The 19,745-nt window shown below is 45.4% G+C and overlaps 1 protein-coding gene across 10 annotated transcripts in view; it reads left to right on the top strand.

The window, feature by feature from the left end:
* CTPS2 (CTP synthase 2) overlaps nt 1-19,745 on the top strand; it is a 153,152-nt gene that overhangs the window by 17,814 nt on the left and 115,593 nt on the right. For all 10 annotated transcript variants that reach the window (XM_039490157.1, XM_039490129.1, XM_039490109.1 and 7 more), the window contains 4 exons: nt 10,203-10,373; nt 11,110-11,210; nt 16,869-16,985; nt 17,922-18,005. In XM_039490157.1, coding sequence (XP_039346091.1) covers nt 10,203-10,373; nt 11,110-11,210; nt 16,869-16,985; nt 17,922-18,005 — 473 coding nt within the window. The remainder of the gene's footprint in view (nt 1-10,202; nt 10,374-11,109; nt 11,211-16,868; nt 16,986-17,921; nt 18,006-19,745) is intronic.

Below are 19,745 nucleotides of genomic sequence, written 5' to 3'. Positions count from 1 at the left end.
GTCATTTGTCCAGTCTTCCACTTCTTATAAGCTTCTTTTTTGTGTTTAAGATCAGCAAGTATTTCACTGTTAAGCCAAGCTGGCCACCTGCCATATTTACTATTCTTTCTACACATTGTGATGGTTTGTTCCTGCAACCTCAGTAAGGATTCTTTAAAATACATGTAACCTTTCTGCCCCTTTGAGTTGGCAGCAACAAGGGCTGGGTTCAGTATCCAGGGGTTCCGTTTCAATAACACAATGCAAAACTGGCTCGAGCCCCCACCCAGTGACCTGGGACAATTACATACCACCCCCCTGGGCATCTCTAGGAGGCAATACTTCCCCACTCGCAAGCATGGAATCTGAGTGTAGCAAAATCCATTTAATAAAGGAGGGAAACAATGCGGCATCACGTTGAAGAAACACCACAAACAGGATTATAACACAAACCATAAGCAACAAAAACCCACCTCCAAGTACGTTTGGCAATGTCCTTTCCCCCTTAGGGTCTTAAGTCCAATCACCCCAAAGTCCAACAACCCAAAAGTCTCTGGTCAGTGCCACCCCAGAGTTCAAAAGTTTATCTGCAGAGTTTTATGCCCCCCAGAATGGGTGGAAATGTGGGGGGCACACACAGGGTGTTTAGGGGCACCTTACATGGGCCAGGGCCAACTGCTCCGCCTCTTCGTGGAGTTCTGCTGCAGCCTTCACCACAACTGGCTCCACTCCACCAGCTGTGCCATTCGTCCAGCCGACCTGTGAGCTGCTCCAGCCATCCCCACAAACCGCTCCGCTCACTGTTCCATGGGCCACTCCAACACGCTGCAAACTGCTCTACTCTGCCAGCTGCTTGGTGATAGATCTTCAGGCTCCCCCACTAGTTAACACAGCACTCCCGTGATCTCAGCTCAGTAAGTTTGGCTCTTTTAGTGATTTTAGCTCTTAGTAGGGGAGCCCCAGTGCTGGTGCACTACTGGCCCAAGTGAATTCAGCTCAGCAGCCTCTAGATGGACTCCTAATGGAATCAAAATTAGCTCTGCTCTTTAACAGTGGAGAGAGGAGGATGTGCAATGGGTGTTCCAGGCCCTCAAAAGGGGCCCATACCATCAGATACACACACCAGTCCCCAACCTCTCTCAATTCACTGGGTTTTGGCACCAATGTCCCTTGTCTAGCAAGTGCTACTTAATGGATAGTGAGCCATCTCTGTCATAACGCAGTCTCACAGTTCCTCATTTACTTAATCAGGGTGACAACACTTTATTCCTCCTGCCCCAATAACAAAGAAATTGGGGATCCCACAGCTGTAAAAATAACCATCCCAGGCTGCTGTGGGCTGGGGTGGGTGTGCCAATGCAAAAAACCTGAAATTCCTTTCCACACTCCCCATAATTCACCACCTGATGTCAGGGTAGAGCTCATCCTGACTCTGCTTACATACAGACAGCTCTCTTAGCCTTCTTTCCCCCTTCATGTTATTCTCCCAGTGGATCCTGCCCACCAGTTCCCTGAGGGAGTCAAAGCCTGCTTTTCTGAAGTCCAGGGTCCATATTTTGCTGCTCTCCGTTCTTCCTTGTGTCAGGTCCTGAACTGAACCATCTGATGGTCACTGCCTCCCAGGTTCCCAACCACTTTTGCTTCCCCTACTAATTCTTCTCTGTTTGTGAGCAGCAGGTCAAGAAGAGCTCTGCCCCTAGTTGGTTCTTCCAGCACTTGCACCAGGAAATTGTCCCCTACACTTTCCAAAAACTTCCTGGATTGTCTGTGCACCGCTGTATTGCTCTCCCAGCAGATGTCGGGGTAATTGAAGTCCCCCATGAGAACCAGGGCCTGTGATCTAGTAACTTCTGTTAGTTGCCTGAAGAAAGCCTTGTCCACCTCATCCCCCTGGTCTGGTGGTCTATAGCAGACTCCCACCACGACATCACCCTTGTTGCTCACACTTCTAAACTTAATCCAGAGACTATCAGGTTTTTCTGCAGTTTCATACCCGAGCTCTGAGCAGTCATACTGCTCTCTTACATACAATGCAACTCCTCCACTTTCCCTGCCCTGCCTGTCCTTCCTGAACAGTTTATACCAGTACTCCAGTCATGTGATTTATCCCACCAGATCTCTGTAATTCCTTGACTGTGCCAGGACTTCCAGTTCTCCCTGCTTGTTTCCCGGGCTTCTCAGATTTGTGTATAGGCACTTAAGATAACTCGCGGATCATCCTGCTTTCTCAGTATGAGGCAGGAGTCCTCCCCTCTTGCCCTCTCCTGCTCGTGCTTCCTCCCGGCATCTTGGGTGGCTAGCCTGTGCCATCACCTGAGCAGCAATGTTCACACTGCTATTTTTAGCCTGCTAGCTTAAGTAGAGCAGGCATGTATCTGTCTACCCAGGCTAGGAGGCATGCTTCCAGCTGCAGTGTAGACATACTCAGCATTTCTTGTGCAGCTGACAGTGGTCCTGATGGAGGGTGGTTCTCTGTGCAAGCAGAGGGAACAGAGCTTCTGTGAGGAGTCAGATTCTTCAGAGACTGGACCCATCCCCTGAATCAGCCAATGTACAAAGAGGAGACATTTTGAAAGGGACGTTAGGTGCCCTATTCCCATTAACAATCAGTAGGAATTGGGCACCTAATTCTCATTTGTGCCTTTGAAAAATCTTCCTCAAGGTTAGTACTGCTCCTACAAGACCTCTAACCCCCTCATAGTCAGACTGTGCAAGCCTTTTGCAAAAATTGTAAAGTCTGCCAAGAGCTAATGGAATTCTCAGACACATCAACCTTTGGGGACTCCATTAGCTGCTGGAAATCTTTAAAAATATTTGCTAAATGTCTGCATAGTCTCACACACAGAGGGCTGGAGGTCTTGCATCCTATCTAGTTTTGAGTATCTTGGTTGATCCATACAAAATCTAGAATGAAATAACCACACTTCCAGAAAATACTGAAAGTCACACTATCTCATCGTCTGGAAGATGGACTGGATGATCTAATAGGCTTTTTTCATCTCTAACTTCTATTAACTATGAATGCATTTAATGTTACTAGGCCAACCTATGTTTGAGATACAACATTTGAAAAAGGTGATAGACCTTTCCAAGAGCTCATTTTTCAAAGAGTTTTCTAGAAAGTTTTCTGGCAGGAGGCCACATGTAATAAATTGCAGACAGAAAGGAGTCTTTCTGAGGAAGGTAGAAATGAAGGTCAAAATTGGGTTTATAATGGAAAACTCATTATAGTCTTAACTATAAAGTCACTTTCTCAGTTCCATGATAAGGCAAATCTTTGGCAGTTTCATTCTTGTCAGTTTGATAGCTTCAGAAGTTATAGCCTGTGGTGTGAATGTCCTGTGGGTGATTAATGTAGTGGAGAACTGGAGAAAACCCTCTTGAGTGCTAAAATATTTCCAGCTGTGCTTGGAGTGGAAGTGTACTTTGGTATCTGTTTAAAATGAAAAGGGGCTTATTCACCACAGGAATCAAATTCAGGACTGGGTCCTGTCAGTTTCAAAGTCCAGAAGGCAGGTGCTTTGAAGAACTGAGCTATTGCTTTTTAAATCAGAGGGAAATATGACTTACGGAGTAGCAGAGCAGCACTTGAAAGGGGGTAGCTGAGATATCAATGCAGAAGCAGCCTAGTCCAATAGATAGGCACAGGACTGGGACTTAAGGAGAACTGGATTCTATTCCTGGCTCTGCCATTGCCTCATTGGGTGGCCTTAGGTATGTTGCCTGATCTATTGATTGTGTATTAATTATATTGATCAATTAGAAATACCAATGACATTCTGTGGGTTGAGAGGGTCCTGGCTCCTGATCAGACCCAGAAGTATTAGAGTTATCACAATGCTGAGAACCCTGGTGTGCACAGCAGACACACTCACACTTAGGAAAGACCTTCTGTCTTTGTAATATTTTTATTAGTACTGTTAGCAATATCACAATCACTTCCACTCCGCGAAGAGGGTAGAAATAATATAAAATGAGTGTCTGAGCATCCATATACTCACACCATCTCTTGCAGAACAACCCAAAATGTTAGTCATCATCCTCATTGTCATCCTTACCAGCAGTCATCGTCCTGGCCTCTTCCAAGGCACTCTGGCTGAAATGCAGCTTTTATGTGTTTAGCTGTTTCCCATTGTGCCTAATGCATATTCAGTAGGGGTCTCAGCCTCTTTTCCTTGTCTGTATTTCCTCACCCTACTGAAGTTGGAGTGCTCTTCTCCTGTAAGTTACTAGACCTTTTACCTCAAGTTTATTAGCATATTCGTCAATTAGTGTCTATGGCATTCTTGTGGTTGGATATCTGCTGATGTTCCTAATTTAAAATATCTAAAGCTGGTATAAACTGACATCTGGTGGCTACCTGTCAGCAGTTTAGTCATATTCATTTATTAAAGCAGTCTGTATTGTGCTATCTTATTATCTAGGGTTACTCCTGGTTAGCTTTTTGGGCCTTAGGCCTTGATTAGTTTAGCTAAGCTAGGGGTTCTCACAATAACGTTTTTGGTGGTCTCAGCGTTTGGCCACCAACTCTTGCTGGTGGCTGCTCTGACATTTTTCCCTAAAATACTTAATTAACCTTAGGAAAAAAACAAATAAATATGCGCACACACACATCCAAATCATTGTAATTTATCTATGTAGTAGGAAGTGCACCCAGACCTTGTTCCTATTCTAGTGCTTGGAGGGTGTCACAGAGCAGGAGTCCCTCACCCTGTCTGGAAGCTGCCAAGCCGTGAAGCAGCCCTGAGCCATTGAGCTACTGCGTTAACTACAGCATCTGTAAATAGGCAGGGGAAGCACTGACCAGTCTCTCTGTCCCTATCTCCCATGGCCCTTCAGTGAGACCCCACCCCAGGGAAGATGGGTCAGGAACTCAGTGGCCACCTGTGGAATCCTAGGATCCATGCCCAGATCGGGCATGATCAGGGGAGCTGCTCAGGAGTGCCCCAGCGATTGAATGCTGCAACCACGTCCACTGACAAGAGCCAACTCCAGTGCCATGTACGTCAGCCCTGTGTGTTTCCAGAGATGCTGCCTGGCACCCATGAGGAGGAAGCTGCGTGGTGCAAGGCCCAAATCCTGGCGGTGCATCTCGCTGCCCTTGGTAACAGCTATTCAGGAGCAACAGCTGGGTATGGCAGGGAGGGGCCACTTCTTTGTCTCCTCCAATCTCCACCCATGTTTTGGAGGCTGTTGTGGCGGCAAAAAAATACATTGGTGGCTGCATGTGGCCACAGTGCCTGCATTTGAAAAATGCTGAGCTAAGCTATTGTCTTACAGGCCTAAAGGCTTTTAGGTGCATTGCATTATGCCTTAACTTATACCTGTGTCTTATCTACCAATGCCTGTAGGCTACAGGTAAATTGTTTAGGCAGTACTTCTTAAATATGGGTACCTCAAGTTAATCTGGACCTAAGTCCCGATTTCTCATGTCAAGTTGTGCTATTTTTTTACATGTGTAACTGGAAATTATCACTAGAGATATTCATTTAAATGAAAAAGTAAGTAAATAAGAGTGCATTTATTATAAAGGAAAAGAAAATCCTGTTTCAGATATAAAAAGCTATATCTAGAACAAGCAGTTTAGTGAAATGTTTACTAAAGGTGATAAAGCAAAGTTCCTTTGACTGCTGTATGCAAACTAGTATATTTTTAATAAAGATTTCATTGTGTGTCTAAATACATACCAGTCTTTTAACAATAGGTTATAATAACCATTACTATCAAATAAAAGTTAAAAAGTCTATTTATGTACTTGTTGCTGATAATATAATAGCACTCATAATCTTCAAAATGCTTTTACAAATATTAATTAAACCTGTTTACATTACTGAAACATATTTCTGGGAACAATTGTAAATTTTCAGTAGGTGACTTTTTAAATGAGGGACAAATTTTGCACTAGATTATGTTCATGTAATTCTGTGTTCTGCACTGAGGTTGTGCAGTTTAGCTGAGGGCAGAATTTTGCCCTCGTTTTTATGAAGATATAAATATTACTAGATTTTTATTCATTAATAATTTAAAAAAGAATACCAGCAATTCTTATTTTTATGGACCAATCTCTTGCCATATGTATTTTAAACCATATTAATATTTGAATTAAACAGATGACAGAAAGCATCAACATAAAATGAACTCCTGTGTTTTTTTTAAAAACCTGTGAAATATAAATGGATCTAATTAAAAAAGGAGAAAAGAAAAATAAATAAAAAGGAAAAAATCCTGCTCCAGGGCTAAGCCTTTGTAGGCTATATTTTAGCGTGGCCTATGCCATGGAGCCGCCCATCTCCACTCACTGTGTCATTCTCCTAAACCAGGGGTGGCCAACCTGAGCCTGAGAAGGGGCCATAATTTACCAATGTATATTACCAAAGAGCCACAGTAATATGTCAGCAGCTCCCAGCAGCCCCCCTCCCTGCACCTCCCATCCACCCGCAACCCCTCCGATCATTGCCTCCCCCTCCCTCCCCACACCTCCCGATCAGCTGTTTCATGGTGTGCAGGATGCTCTGGTGGGGGGAGGAGCGAGGGCACGGCAGGCTCAGGGGCAGGGCCGGCTCCAGACCCCAGCGCGTCAAGCGCACGCTTGGGGCGGCATTTTGCCGGCAGGGCGGCAGGCGGCTCCGGTGGACCTTCCGCAGTCATGCCTGCGGGAGGTCCCCCGGAGCCGCGGGACAGGTGGACCTGCCGCAGGCATGACTGCGGAGGATCTGCTGGTCCCGCGGCTCCGGTGGACCTCCCGCAGACGTGCCTGCGGAGGGTCCGCTGCTGCCGCGGCTCCCGTGGACCTCTGCTCCACCGGAGCCGCGGGACCAGCAGAGCCTCCACAGGCACGTCTGCAAGAGGTCCCCCGGAGCCGCGGGACCGGCGTGCTTGGGGTGGCCAAATTCCTAGAGCCGCCCCTGCTCAGGGGAGGGGGCAGGAAGGGGTGGAGTGGGGGGTCGGGCCTGTGGCAGAGCCAGGGGTTGAACAGTGAACATCCCCCAGCACATTGGAAAGTTGGTGCCTGTAGCTCCAGCCCAGGAGTCAGTGCCTATACAAGAAGCTGCATATTAACTTCTGAAGAGCCACATGTGGCTCCGGAGCTACAGGTTGGCCAGCCCTGTCCTAAACCTTGGGACAGCATCCGTCAGGTTTGACTTCCAGTAGCTCACATTAGTGATGAAAATGGGGCATTAAGTCAAAACTGGATGTAAAAAACAAGGTCTAAATATATCTATATATAAATACAGTAACTCCTCAGTTAACTTAGTTATGTTCCTGAAAAATGCAACTCTAAGTGAAACAATGTTAAACAAATCCAATTTTCCCATAAGATTGAATGTAAATGCGGGGGGTTAGGTTCCAAGGAGATTTTTGGGGGGCAGACAAAAGGCATTATATACTGTACAGTACTGTACTGTGGTGGGGAGGTGCCCCTGGCTTGCCCCTGGGGCTCAGGGCTGGGGGTGCAGGATCTGGGATGGAGTTAGGGTTTGGGAGGGTGATCAGGGTGGGGTGTTGGGTCTGGGAGGGAGTTAGGGTGTGGGAGGGTGCTCAGGATGCGGGGTCTGGGAGGGAGTTAGGGTGCGGGAGGGTGCTCAGGGTGGGGTGTGGGGTCTGGGAGGGAGTTAGGGTGTGGGAGGGCGCTAAGGGTGGGGGTGCAGTGTGTGCGAGGGAGTTAGGGTGCGGGAGGGCACTCAGGGTGGGGGTGCGGGAGGAGGCTCAGGGCTGGGGCAGGCAGGAGGTGCAGAGCACTTACCTGGGGCAGCTCCTATTTGGTGCAGGGGTGTGCAGGTGGCTTTGCGCAGTGCGGCACTGCCCCCATGGCCACAATTCTGGGAGCTGCCCCCCTCCCGGCAGGCAGAGCCACCTGGAACGCAGGGGCTTTAGGGACAGCAGGGCCCTGGGCTGAGGGGGTGCCGGGGCCCTGGCCTGCAGCTCTAAAGCCCCTTTCAGAACGCGGCCCTGCGAGCACAGGCTGGAGGACTCAGGAGGAGCAGGGGCAGCCACACAGCCAGCGGCAGGAGAGAAGTGGCGCTTTCCCCTTCAAAGCTTTGACGGGACCCTGCAGCCTCTAAAGCCCCTGCGTTCCAGGTGATCCTGCCTGTGGGGGGTGGGGGCAGCTTCCTCACTCGCTTGCTCCCTCCCTTCCTCCCAGAAAGTCCTAAGCACCGCCAAACAGCTGTTTGGCGGCGGGGGAAGTGCTGGGAGGGAGGGAAGAGGAGGAGGCGGAGAAGAGGAACTTGTGCAATGCTCCCTTGTAAAGTCAGCCAAATGACGTTATAAAGGAGCATTGCACAACTTTAAATGAGTATGTTCCCTAATGGAGCAGCGACGTAACTTCGAAACAACGTTAAGCGGGAGGACATTAAGTGAGGAGTTACTGTAGAGAGAACAGTTACATGGCTTCTTGTTTCCCTTTTTGTCTTGTGGCAAATTCAGGCCAATTAACTACCTGGAGAGGGGTAACAATTAGCCAGGAAGGCTTAGCCAGCAAAATAAGGTTCAGCTGGGGCAGGGGTTGGAAAGAAACTAATCAGTCAGGCTTGGCCCCCCCCCTAGAGACCCTTTAACTCCTCCTCAAGGGAAGCCAGGGAGGGAGGAGAGAGAAAGCAGCAGCAGCCAGAGCAGGAGCAGGAGGGACAGCTGAACTCTGAGACTCTGCAGAGGGGAGAGGGGCATTCTCCCAGGAGGAAAAAAAAAACTAGGGGGCTGCTGCTGCTGAAGAAAGCCCCCGGCCTTGGGAGAGAGAGGGTTTTTTTTTTTTGCCTCTAGCCTGTGCCTCTGAAGCTAGGACGGACTGAGCTAACAAGCAGAGGGGCAGGTATTCTGCCACAGTCTGCATCCAGGTTAATGTAAGTGGCATTTTGGTTGCAATAAATGTTTAGACTTTTTCAGGGGATTGAAATATATAAATCTGTCCTCTTTCCTTGCCCCAGTGTCATCTAATGGGAGACAGAAAGGCATATTTCAGTCTTTTAGATCATAATATCAGTTATCTTTTACAATCCCAAAACATTTGCTCTTTAAGGGCCTGATCCAATGTCCATTGAAATCAATGGAAAAACTCTCACTGATTGAATAGGTATCGGGTCATGCTCTAAAAGAGTAGGCTGTGTAGTCTGGAAATATGCCAGCTTTCCCCCACTATTACAGTGTATCAGATTCTAAGTCTTCCTCAAAGTTTGCAAAGTAGCCTTCTGTATCAATAGTTTTACAACTAATCAATACAGCTCTGTATGCAATACTCACTTTTGCTCATCAGTAACCTTCTAGTAGACACCAGGATGACTGGTCCCTTTGATCAGAATGCTGCCAGCAATGTAACTTTAGCTAGCTGAACCCACAGTTCAGAGTTCCAAGGTTAATCTTTTAATGATTTCCAATTAGCCAAAGTTTCCTCATTCTTTATTCTCAAAGAGCCTGCTCTTGAGAGGTAGTGGGTATACTCAGCCCCCGTGACTTAAATGGAAAATTAATAGCACACTGGAGGAATTTAGCATCTCACAGGATCAGATTGTAAATCATCTACCCTCTTGTGCAGTGCATTTTCTTTCATTATTTGTTCAAAGAGAGTTTGATATCCTGATGGACACGTTTTTATATTGCAACTGTGTATTTACATATTTTAGAGCGTATCTTCAAAAGATTTTATCTTTGTTTCTACAATATGAATCCAGCAAATTATTCAGTCATTGATGTGTAAGAGCAGTGCTCTTGCTGAGGTACTTTTCAGTTCTGCCAAAACACTTTCCCATCTGATTTCATATGGAGCCATGTGGGAAGCAACAGGTGTGGTTCCCTCACAGGCTGATGTTTAAAAGAGGCATCTTTAGAGATCGAAAAAAGGTTCTGGCTTGATCCAAAGCTCTTTGAAGTCAATGGAAAAATTCCACTGACTTCAGTGGTCTTTGGATAAGACCCTAGCTGTGGATATGATGAACCAGATATTTATGCTGAAACAACTGAATCAAAACTAGGGGTAAATTTTCCAAAAGTTGCTAAGTCACTCATGCAAATTTTACCCCAAATCTGAGCCTAAAATAATTAACATAATTGAAATAAAGCACTGCATTTCATTGCGCTTATTTATACAGCACCTTTACTAAAATGTATTTTTTATGTTTGTAGAATTCCTGCCATTTATTTAGTAATTTGTAATCATTGCTTTCCTATGTGTTAATGTAGGAGGAAATCCCAGTGCAATTTATTTTTTACCTTTTCATTTTCTTTTTCAGGTGAAGTTTTTGTACTAAACGATGGGGGAGAAGTTGATTTAGACTTGGGAAATTATGAAAGATTCTTGGACATCAACTTATATAAAGATAATAACATCACCACTGGAAAGATCTATCAACATGTAATCAATAAAGAAAGACATGGCGATTACTTGGGAAAGACAGTTCAAGGTACTTTCCATGTAGTTTAAATTCATGCAGATTAGTTGAGTTTCTAATAAGACTGTTTAGAACAATTACACGGGTAACTTTTATTCACTCAGAGGGTTACTGACATATTTGCATTATTGGATTAATGTGAATGAAGTGGTCACTTCAAAAACTTTCCTGGATTTATGACAATTTTGTTGATAAATTGGACAACTGAAATTGTAAGTTATTTTAGGTCAAGGACAGTTTGAGTACAGTAGGTAAGTGTGCTGAAGCTGCCTATTCTTCTAGTTGAGCACATCATTCTGTCCTCCAGATGATCCAGGAGGAGTTTGCTTCCCATTTGCATTCCAGTAATCAAGTTTTACTTGCATATATGTTTATAAAGAGCAAATTTCAGTTGCATCTATAAATATTCAGGAACATCCTTTTAAATTTGCATGCAGTCATTCACATTGGAAGTGCTGGCATGCTCATCCATTCAGGTTTCAGAGGAGGCATACTGCATAGAGCAGCTGCTCTTTGCTGCCTTGGCTCCACCCTTCTTCCTTGCCAACAAGACTTGGCCATACTTTAGTCTTCTGGAGGGACTTCCACAGGCTCAAAGAAAGGAGGAACATGCCATGGGGCTGCTGCTGTTGCCCCCTTTCATCCCACCAGCTCAATTACCCCACTGGGTTTTTCTCTCCTCTCTAAGTAGGAAGCAATATGTGGTCCTACGTTAGGAAGTGCTTCCTTTTTTCATTTTGCCTTGCAGTTGTTCCACACATTACTGATGTTGTTCAAGAATGGGTGATGAATCAGGCAAAGGTTCCTGTGGACAGTGACAAGAAAGAGCCACAAATATGTGTCATTGAGGCAAGTATGAAACTTCCCATCTCTGTAGCTGTAATCCGTGGGGCTGGCTTTGTGTGATGAATAAATAGAGCTTTCTTTTCCTCCCTTGTTTTGTGTTGTGTATATATGTCAGACTGAGTTGATATGGATAGCAACAACAAAGACACACAAATACTGTATGGCCCTTGGCATTAATTCTGAGTATGTTATGCATGGATTACTCCCTGTGACTTCCATTAATGTGATTAAATCCCCATGCAGAGCACTGAAACTTGCTGAAGAATGTCTCCTTAGGAGCTGATTCTCTCTTAAAGCAGCCAGTTCTTCTTTGAGTGCTTGCTCATATCAATTCCAGTTAGGTGTGTGCGCACGCCAGGTGCCCGATGTCGGAAACTTTTCCCTAGCAGCTACCCGTCGGGCCGGCTGTGGAGCCCCCTGGAGTGGCGCCGATATGGTGCTCTACATATGACCCTGCCGGCCCGACCCCCCTTCAGTTCCTTCTTACCACCAGTGATGGTTATTCGAACAGTGGTCTCTTGTTTGCAAGAGCTCCACAACTCCCTAGCTACTCTACTTATCTCTGTGTATAGTTACCTTATTGTTAGTTAAGTGTTAGTTTTTTGTTATCTTTAGTGTTAAGTATAGTTGTTAATGCTTGCAGGGGTTTTCCCTTTCAACGAGTGCCCTACGGGGTATGCCATCCCAGGTTTTCAAACCTTGCAGTTCCTGCGGCAAGCCTATGCCCACAGGCGACCCCCATGACTCCTGTCTTTGGTGTCTGGGAGAGGCCCATCAGGCGGATAAGTGCAGGATTTGCAAAGCATTTAAACCTTGCACTAGAAAGGAGAGAGACATTAGACTGAAACAATTCCTCATGGAGTCCGCCCTTCGTCCGCCTCAAGACTCGGCCCCGAGTGCCTCGGTGCGGTGCGCCCCTCCAGCGGTATCGTCTGCAGAACTGAAAAAGGACTCGGCATGCCCCTCTAGGGCTTGACGGTCTTCGGGGGCCCAAAAGCGCTCTCCCTGGCACTACTCCCACTCCCTGGCCACCCGTAGGAAGCAGGCCACGGAGAAGCCTCCACAAAGGCCTCAGGCAGTAGTCGCACCCCCGGCACCACTCGAACCAACACCGCTCTACACAGTGGCACCGCTCTCCATCGCGAGACACCGTCCGCAAAACCACCGCTCTCCGTCACGGCATCGCTCTCCGGCATGGCACCGATCATGGTTGCACTCCCCTGGCCGATCTCCACAGAGGCAACGGCACTGCTGGACACTGTCTGGATCCCGCCACTCCGCACAGCACCCATCCTGCTTGTTGAGGGACGCGGAACTCCCCCTGACACAGTGCACCACCCCTCCTTGGCAGTCCCGCTCCCAGTCACCCTCCCTTAGGTCGGGTAGGGCATCAGGGACATCAGCGGTACCTCAGTCAGGCCCGGGCAGTATCGGATGGGACACTTCAGCGCCCCACTGGCAGCCTCAGTGGCAGTTCTGGACCCCCTGGGTGTACCACCAAGCCCAGGGCGCTCCCTCCAGGCGTCCCTCCACCTTCACGCTCTGGGTCCCATATTCCCGAGGCAACCATCAGTCGTCCTCCTCCAGATCCCACTCAATCGCTGGACCCAGCCCCACCCCCGGTGGAGACTACAGCCAGTGCCCAGGAGGAACTGGATCTAGTGGACCAAGGGACTGTTTCAGACCTGATCCTGCCGGTCGCCGCCTCCTCATCTTCTCCTGATGAGGCGGTGGCGGGTACATCTACATCCGGCCCTCCATCCATGGACTGTCAGGTTTACAGGAACTCCTACGGTGAGTGGCCTTAAATATGAATCTCCAGGTGGAAGAGGTAGTAGAAGAAGAGGACCCTGTGGTGAACATTCTGACACCAGAGGGGCCCTCTAGGGTGGAGCGGCCCGTTATAAAGACCATCCAGTCAAATGCCAAAACAATCTGGCAAACTCTGGCCTCAATTCCTCCCATGGCCAAAGGGGCAAAAAGAAAATACTTTGTCCCCACTAAGGGGTACGAATACCTTTTTTACCTATCCCTCCCTGTGCTCCCTGGTGGTGGATGTGGTAAATGAAAAAGAAAGGCAGGGCCAGCAAGGGCCCGCCCCTAAATCAAGAGACGCAAAACGTCTGGATCTCTTTGGGAGGAAGGTTTATTCTACCAGTGGCCTCTCCCTATGGATTGCTAATCAGCTTGCGATCCTTAGCAGATACAGTTATAACTCCTCGTCTGCTATTCAAAAGTTCAAAGAGCTCCTCCCATTGGACACTCAGCAGGAGCTGAGAGCCATTGCGGAGGAGGGCAGACTAGTGTCCCGGATTGCTCTTCAAGGCTCCCTGGATGCCGTGGATGTGAAGGCATGTATGCTGGCATCTGGTGTTGCCATGCAGCATAACACCTGGCTTCAGTCCTCAGGTCTTCCGCCGGAATTTCAGCAAACTATTCAACACCTCCTGTTCGATGGTCAGGGGCTCGTTACTGAACAGACCAACTTTAGGTTACATAGCCTGAAAGATTCAAGGAACACAATTAAGTCTCTCAGCATGCACACCCCGGCAACTCAAAGAAAGCTGTTTAAACCCGAGCCCTCCCAGCAGTGGTCTTTCCCTGCTAGACTTAGGCAGGACTTGTCCCGTAGGAGGAATAGATACACCAGGTACAGACCATCACATCCTCCTCCAGGGCAGGGCCAGGGACAGTCTAAAGCCCCTCCGGGCCCTAAGCGCCCATTTTGAAGACGTGCATGAGGATGGATTACCAGTCCATACCTGGACCAGTCACCCTCACTTTCTGAACTGCCTATCCCACTTCTACCCGTTCATGGTGCCTTATTACATCGGACCAGTGGGTCCTCCGCAGAGTAGAGGCAGGCTAGTCTATCCAGGTCTGCTCCTCCCCGCCCTCCCACCCCCCTTGCCCGTCCCTCTCATGAGCAACTTCTCATCCAGGAGGTCCAGTCCCTCCTAGCTCTAGGAGCAGTGGAGGAGGTACCTCGGGAGCTCAGAGGCAAGGGCTTCTACTCACACTACTTCCTCATTACCAAGGCAAAGGGAGGTCTACGGTTCACCAGTCTCTTCCCAGCAGATATCCTCCTGGATCACAGTATGTATTTGCGCTTGCTATGGCTTAGCGAAGGTCCTTCTGCCTGTTGTCACGGCTCACTCCGTGAGGGCTCAGGCCTCGCCAGCAGCCTTCCTGGCACACGTACCCCCTCAGTCATCTGCAGGACTGCCACATGGATCATCCAGGAGGTCCAGTCCCTCCTAGCTAGGAGCAGTGGAGGGAGGGTACTCAGGGAGGAGCTCAGAGGCAAGCTCACACTACTTCCTCATTACCAAGGCAAAGGGAGGTCTACGGTTCACCAGTCTCTTCCCAGCAGATATCCTCCTGGATCACAGTATGTATTTGCGCTTGCTATGGCTTAGCGAAAGTCCTTCTGCCTGTTGTCACGGCTCACTCCGTGAGGGCTCAGGCCTCGCCAGCAGCCTTCCTGGCACACGTACCCCTCCAGGTCATCTGCAGGACTGCCACATGGAGTTTGGTGCATACCTTCACGTCACACTATGCCATCGTTCACCAATCACGTGACGATGCGGCCTTCGGCAGGGCGATTCTCCAGTCTGCAATACCTTGACTCTGACCCCACCTCCGAGGTAAGGCTTGGGAGTCACCTAACTGGAATTGATATGAGCAAGCACTCAAGAAAAAACGGTTACTCACCTTTTGTAATTGTTGTTCTTCGAGATGTGTTGCTCACATTCCATTCCGCCCCACACACACCTTCCCCTCTGTCGGAGTAGCCGGAAAGAAGGAACTGAAGTGGGGGTCGGGCTGGCAGGGTCATATATAGAGCATCATATTGGTGCCACTCCAGGGGGCTCCACAGATAGCCAGCCTGACGGATAGCTGCTAAGGAAAAGTTTCTGACATCGGTGCACACACCTAACTAGAATAGATATGAGCAACACATCTTGAAGAGCAACCGTTACAAAAGATGAATAACAGTTTTTTCTGATGTATATATTTTCACCTTTCCTGGATTTTCGCAAGCCATATACAATGGATTCCAGCTACATACACTGGGTTAACAATATTAAGGAGCAGGACTTAATTTCCTTGATGATCTTAGAAATCAAGACATCATAGTCAGTAGAAGAACTCTTCTCAAATCATAGCTTGCAATCTTCAAACCAAGGATCCTGTCATGTTGTTCATGATCATGCTTTCAAGAATGTATCTAAGGACTTATGGATTGAGGTCATATTTTAGCTATTTTATTTTTAAGGTCTTGCAAAGCAGTATAGTCCCTCCTGTGTAAAGCACTTTGAGATGTATGGATGAAAAGCACTACATAAGTGCAAGATGGTACTATTTATTATCATTCAAGTTTTAATGAAATTTCTGAAGAAAACATATCTGGGAATTTGAAGAAAGAGTATTTCATGGGCTTTAAAGGCCAGAAAGGACTATTATTATCATCTAGCTTGAACTCCAGCATAATGCAGGCCATAGACACTTATTTACTTCTGTACGAAGCTCATAGTTTCTTTTTGAACTATAGCATATCTTTTGGAAAGACAATCCAGCCTTGATTTTAGCCTAAGGTTTCGGCTTGATCAGAAAGTTTCCAGTATATTTATGAAGTGTACAATATAGATCCAACATTTCCTTTAAGCTTAGAAAGAGCAATAAACAGAAAAAGTGCACAGGAACTTCCTTACATTAGATAGGGGTGAGGCTGTCAGTGATTCTTTTCTCAAAGTCAGGAAACTTTCTGTAGAGACCAAGACAGGATTCTTGGTTTGAAGATTGCAAGGCTTTTAGGTTACAAATATAATTTATCAATTGCAAATTGTTGCAGTAAGTAGGTTTATTATATATATATATGTCAAATACAGTAAAGTCTTTGTGTGTGTGGGTGTGGGTGTTTTTTTAAATTTTATTTGAACAAAAATGTGCAATGATTCCAGAGACCACAAGAGGGCACATCAGACCACATTCTCAGATAATTTTGCTTTTAAGGATCTTGATGGAAGACTGTTTAAGCAGCTCCAATCTTTCTATCATAGCTATTGCTGAATACGTTTTTTTATAAATTTAATTTATTCCTTACATCTATCTTGTTCTGGCATAACATGTTGCTAATTATTTCTGCTTTTACCAGGATGCCAAACTGGTGATGTGCAGTTTATCCCATTGTAGAGCTATGATAATAGCATTAGATGCCCTTTTCACATTTCCCGCATTTGTTATTAATTTAGAAAACAGGAAACTAAAAACATTTTCATTCTCATTTACCAAATTGCAGTTTACTGTATTGATAGCTTGTTCCCTACTACTTGATTCAAGAAAGCAGGTGTCTTCAAGATACTGAAAATTGTATATAAAGCATATAGTTTTCAGTGGTAACAGACTTATTCTTGTGGAAAACTGTGCCCTCAGCATTGAAAATGAATAAAAACAGCATTGAAAATGAGTAAAGTTTTCCACATGAAATGGCCCATGTAATGATACAAGATGTACTTTCAGAACCATACTTCATTCATTCTCCCTCTTACAACATGCACAACTGAGATGAGCAGTTGAAATTTTCAAGGCTCACACAGAGTAGAAATTTATTTATTTTTATTGTCAGAGCAGTAGTAAATTCTGGGCCTTCTTTTTCAGCTAGGTGGAACTATTGGAGACATTGAAGGAATGCCATTTGTTGAGGCATTCAGACAGTTCCAGTTTAAGGCAAAAAGAGAAAACTTCTGCAATATCCACGTTAGCCTTGTACCACAGGTAAATTAGTAAGATCATATATTTTAATTTTCAGTTAAGTTTTGCCATGTACTGCATTCTATATCATTTTTTCAGGAGTTGTAGTGGAGAGAGTCAGTGTTTTAAAGCTTAAAGAGACAATAGCTAAAATCTTTGCTCCTCTGAAGCCAGTGGGAGTTTTGCCGTTGATTTTACTGGAGCCAGGATTTCACCCAATATTCTTTAATAGTCTCCCTTTTTAGTATTCCAGGTAATGTGAGTGAAGACTAATAATACTAACTCATCTGTAAGGTTACATCTGCTTTATAATGCTGAAAATGTTGTGTTCTATCTAACCATAACTTTTACACCAAAAAATAGATTAGAAGTTTTGTTTTTTTTTAAAGTTGTAAATATTCATAGGCAAGTTTTTGGAAGGTAGATGTGGGGAACTGGCAATACCACCATATTTTCCAGAATTTCTTTTGGATTATCTATATAGATAAAAAGGAGGATATTCTGTCCTGATTTACATTAACCCATTTACAATTAATTTCAATGGCAGTTGAATGGGTATATTTGAGGACAGAGTTGTGTACTAAATTCCAATCAGTTCCACTTGTGGAAGGTCATTGAAGGTGTGGCACTGTTTTGTGGAGTTTCTAAGCTACTACAGAAAGTCCAGTTTTGGACATTTCTCCTCCTCACTTCTGAGGCCTATACTCTCTATATACTGATCTAAAAGAGACAGTTGGCCTCAATTAGTGCTGTTTGGCTGGAAATTCCACAGAGTTTCTAATGCATGCAATAATACAGTGTTCCTATTCTCCATTCTAACATATTGTGCTTTGCTTTGATGTATACTTTTTTCTCCTTGTCAATATCCATACTTTCACTGACATTTCTTTGTTTTTAACTATAATTGTCCTGATACTAGAACTGAGTTACTGTTTCAGCCTTTAAAATATATGTTTCCAGCCTAATGCTACTGGAGAACAGAAAACAAAACCTACACAGAACAGTGTTCGAGCACTGAGGGGCCTAGGTTTGTCTCCAGATCTGGTGAGTTCCTAGGGCTATGATAAAATCTGTGTTTATAGGTCATCTAGATGTATTGGTGCATGTAAATAATTCAAAGCATAAGGCTCCAGTTCTTTCTACTCTGAAAGGGAATCTGTCTTAGGCCAGGTCTGCACTAGAAAATTAAGTTGGTTTAACTGTCGTGCAGGGGTATGAAAAACCCACATCTCTGAGCGGTGTATTTAAGCTGACTTAACCCATAGTATAGAGAGTGCTATATCAATGGAAGAATTATTCTGTTGACCTAGCTACCACCTCCTGGGGAGGTGGATTACCTGTGCCAGTGAGAGAATACTTCCTGTCGTCAGAGGTAGTGTCTACTTTGAAGTGCTACAGCAGTGCAGCTGCAGTGGTGCAGCTGTTGTTGCTGTAGTATTTCAAGTGTAGACAAGCCCTTATGAGGGAGGGGAAGGAAGCAACTTGGACTATACCAGTGTACTAAAAACCAAAGAAATTAAATGACAAAAATGTACTGAATGTCAATATACTTTAATCCCTCAAATATCATGGGGGTCTAGATATGCACTTCCCATTTAAGAGTCTTATAGCAAAATCTCTATACATGCCTTTAAAAATCTAGGGTTAAGGTTGGATCTGTTCTGAGAGGAATTCTTGGAATGTGAGGCTTTATCATCAGTTTTACTAATGAATTCAGAAAAATAATCCATCATTTGAAAATATGTATGCAATTAAAATATGGATGTTCAGACAAACAATTTAACTATAAAATGTGTGAATGAATGAGCAAAGGTGTCGGATTATTTCCTCAGCCTGGCCACCAGTATCACAGGTGAAGCCTGGGGTGGAAAGCAGACTCCAAAGAGCCACTGTATGCAGAAGAGGCCAACACACTAACTAGCAAAGATATGCTTGTTTTCCAAATAAAATATGCTGCACTGCATAGAAGCCTGTCATGGGGTACTTTGTCTTTGGAGCAGAGGGGAGACAGATTGCAATGATCTGAGCCAGAATCTGCTTCCTGGTCTGCTCTAGTAGCAGCCCTTTGCTTGGGGCTCTGGGCAAAACCATAATATAGCTCTAAGGGCTCAGCTCTGCAAGGTGCTGGGCATTCCCTTAATGGCCTGAGCTCCCTCCCTCCACTGACTCTGTTGGGAGTTGAAGCTGTTTAGCACTTCACAGGAGTGTGTAGTATCTTGCAGTATCAAGCCCCTAGTAAGATACACAATTCTGCTGTTTGGTATAATTATGTTATTATACAATGACAATGTACACAAGTAATATTGTGTTCTGCCTTTCTTTTGTAAATTTTCTTTTTCCTGAACCTTTCCAAGAGATATAACTTTTTAGTCCATATGTTCTTCTAGTTAAATGCTACTGCTTCAGTCATAAATTACATCCTCATGTTCGGAATACCAATTAAGTGTAATTTGGTAGAACAAAGTTATTGAATTTTGTTCCTATCACAGGTAAATCAATAATCTCACTAATGAACACTGCAAAATTAATTAATCTGCCAGCACTTTGAAAGCCTAGCCCTTCGTGCCTTTCCCAGACAGAACTCCCATGGAGTGTTCCGGCTATCAACAATGTACTTGTGGCAGACTTGTTAAACTTTGCCAATTTTCTTTTCTAAAATCCAATAATAAAAATGGACTTTCCGATTACCTTAATTTCTACAAATTAGAAGCCTCCTATCCAGCAGTGATTGCCTCATAAAATAAATGAATATATTTTTTATAACTCATTAAACTAAATATGTGT

This window comes from Mauremys reevesii, linkage group 1 (assembly GCF_016161935.1).
Source record: "Mauremys reevesii isolate NIE-2019 linkage group 1, ASM1616193v1, whole genome shotgun sequence".
Classification (NCBI taxonomy): Eukaryota; Metazoa; Chordata; order Testudines; family Geoemydidae; genus Mauremys; species Mauremys reevesii.
Note: the sequence above shows the minus strand (reverse complement) of the source record. Positions and strands in the feature narration are given on the sequence as shown.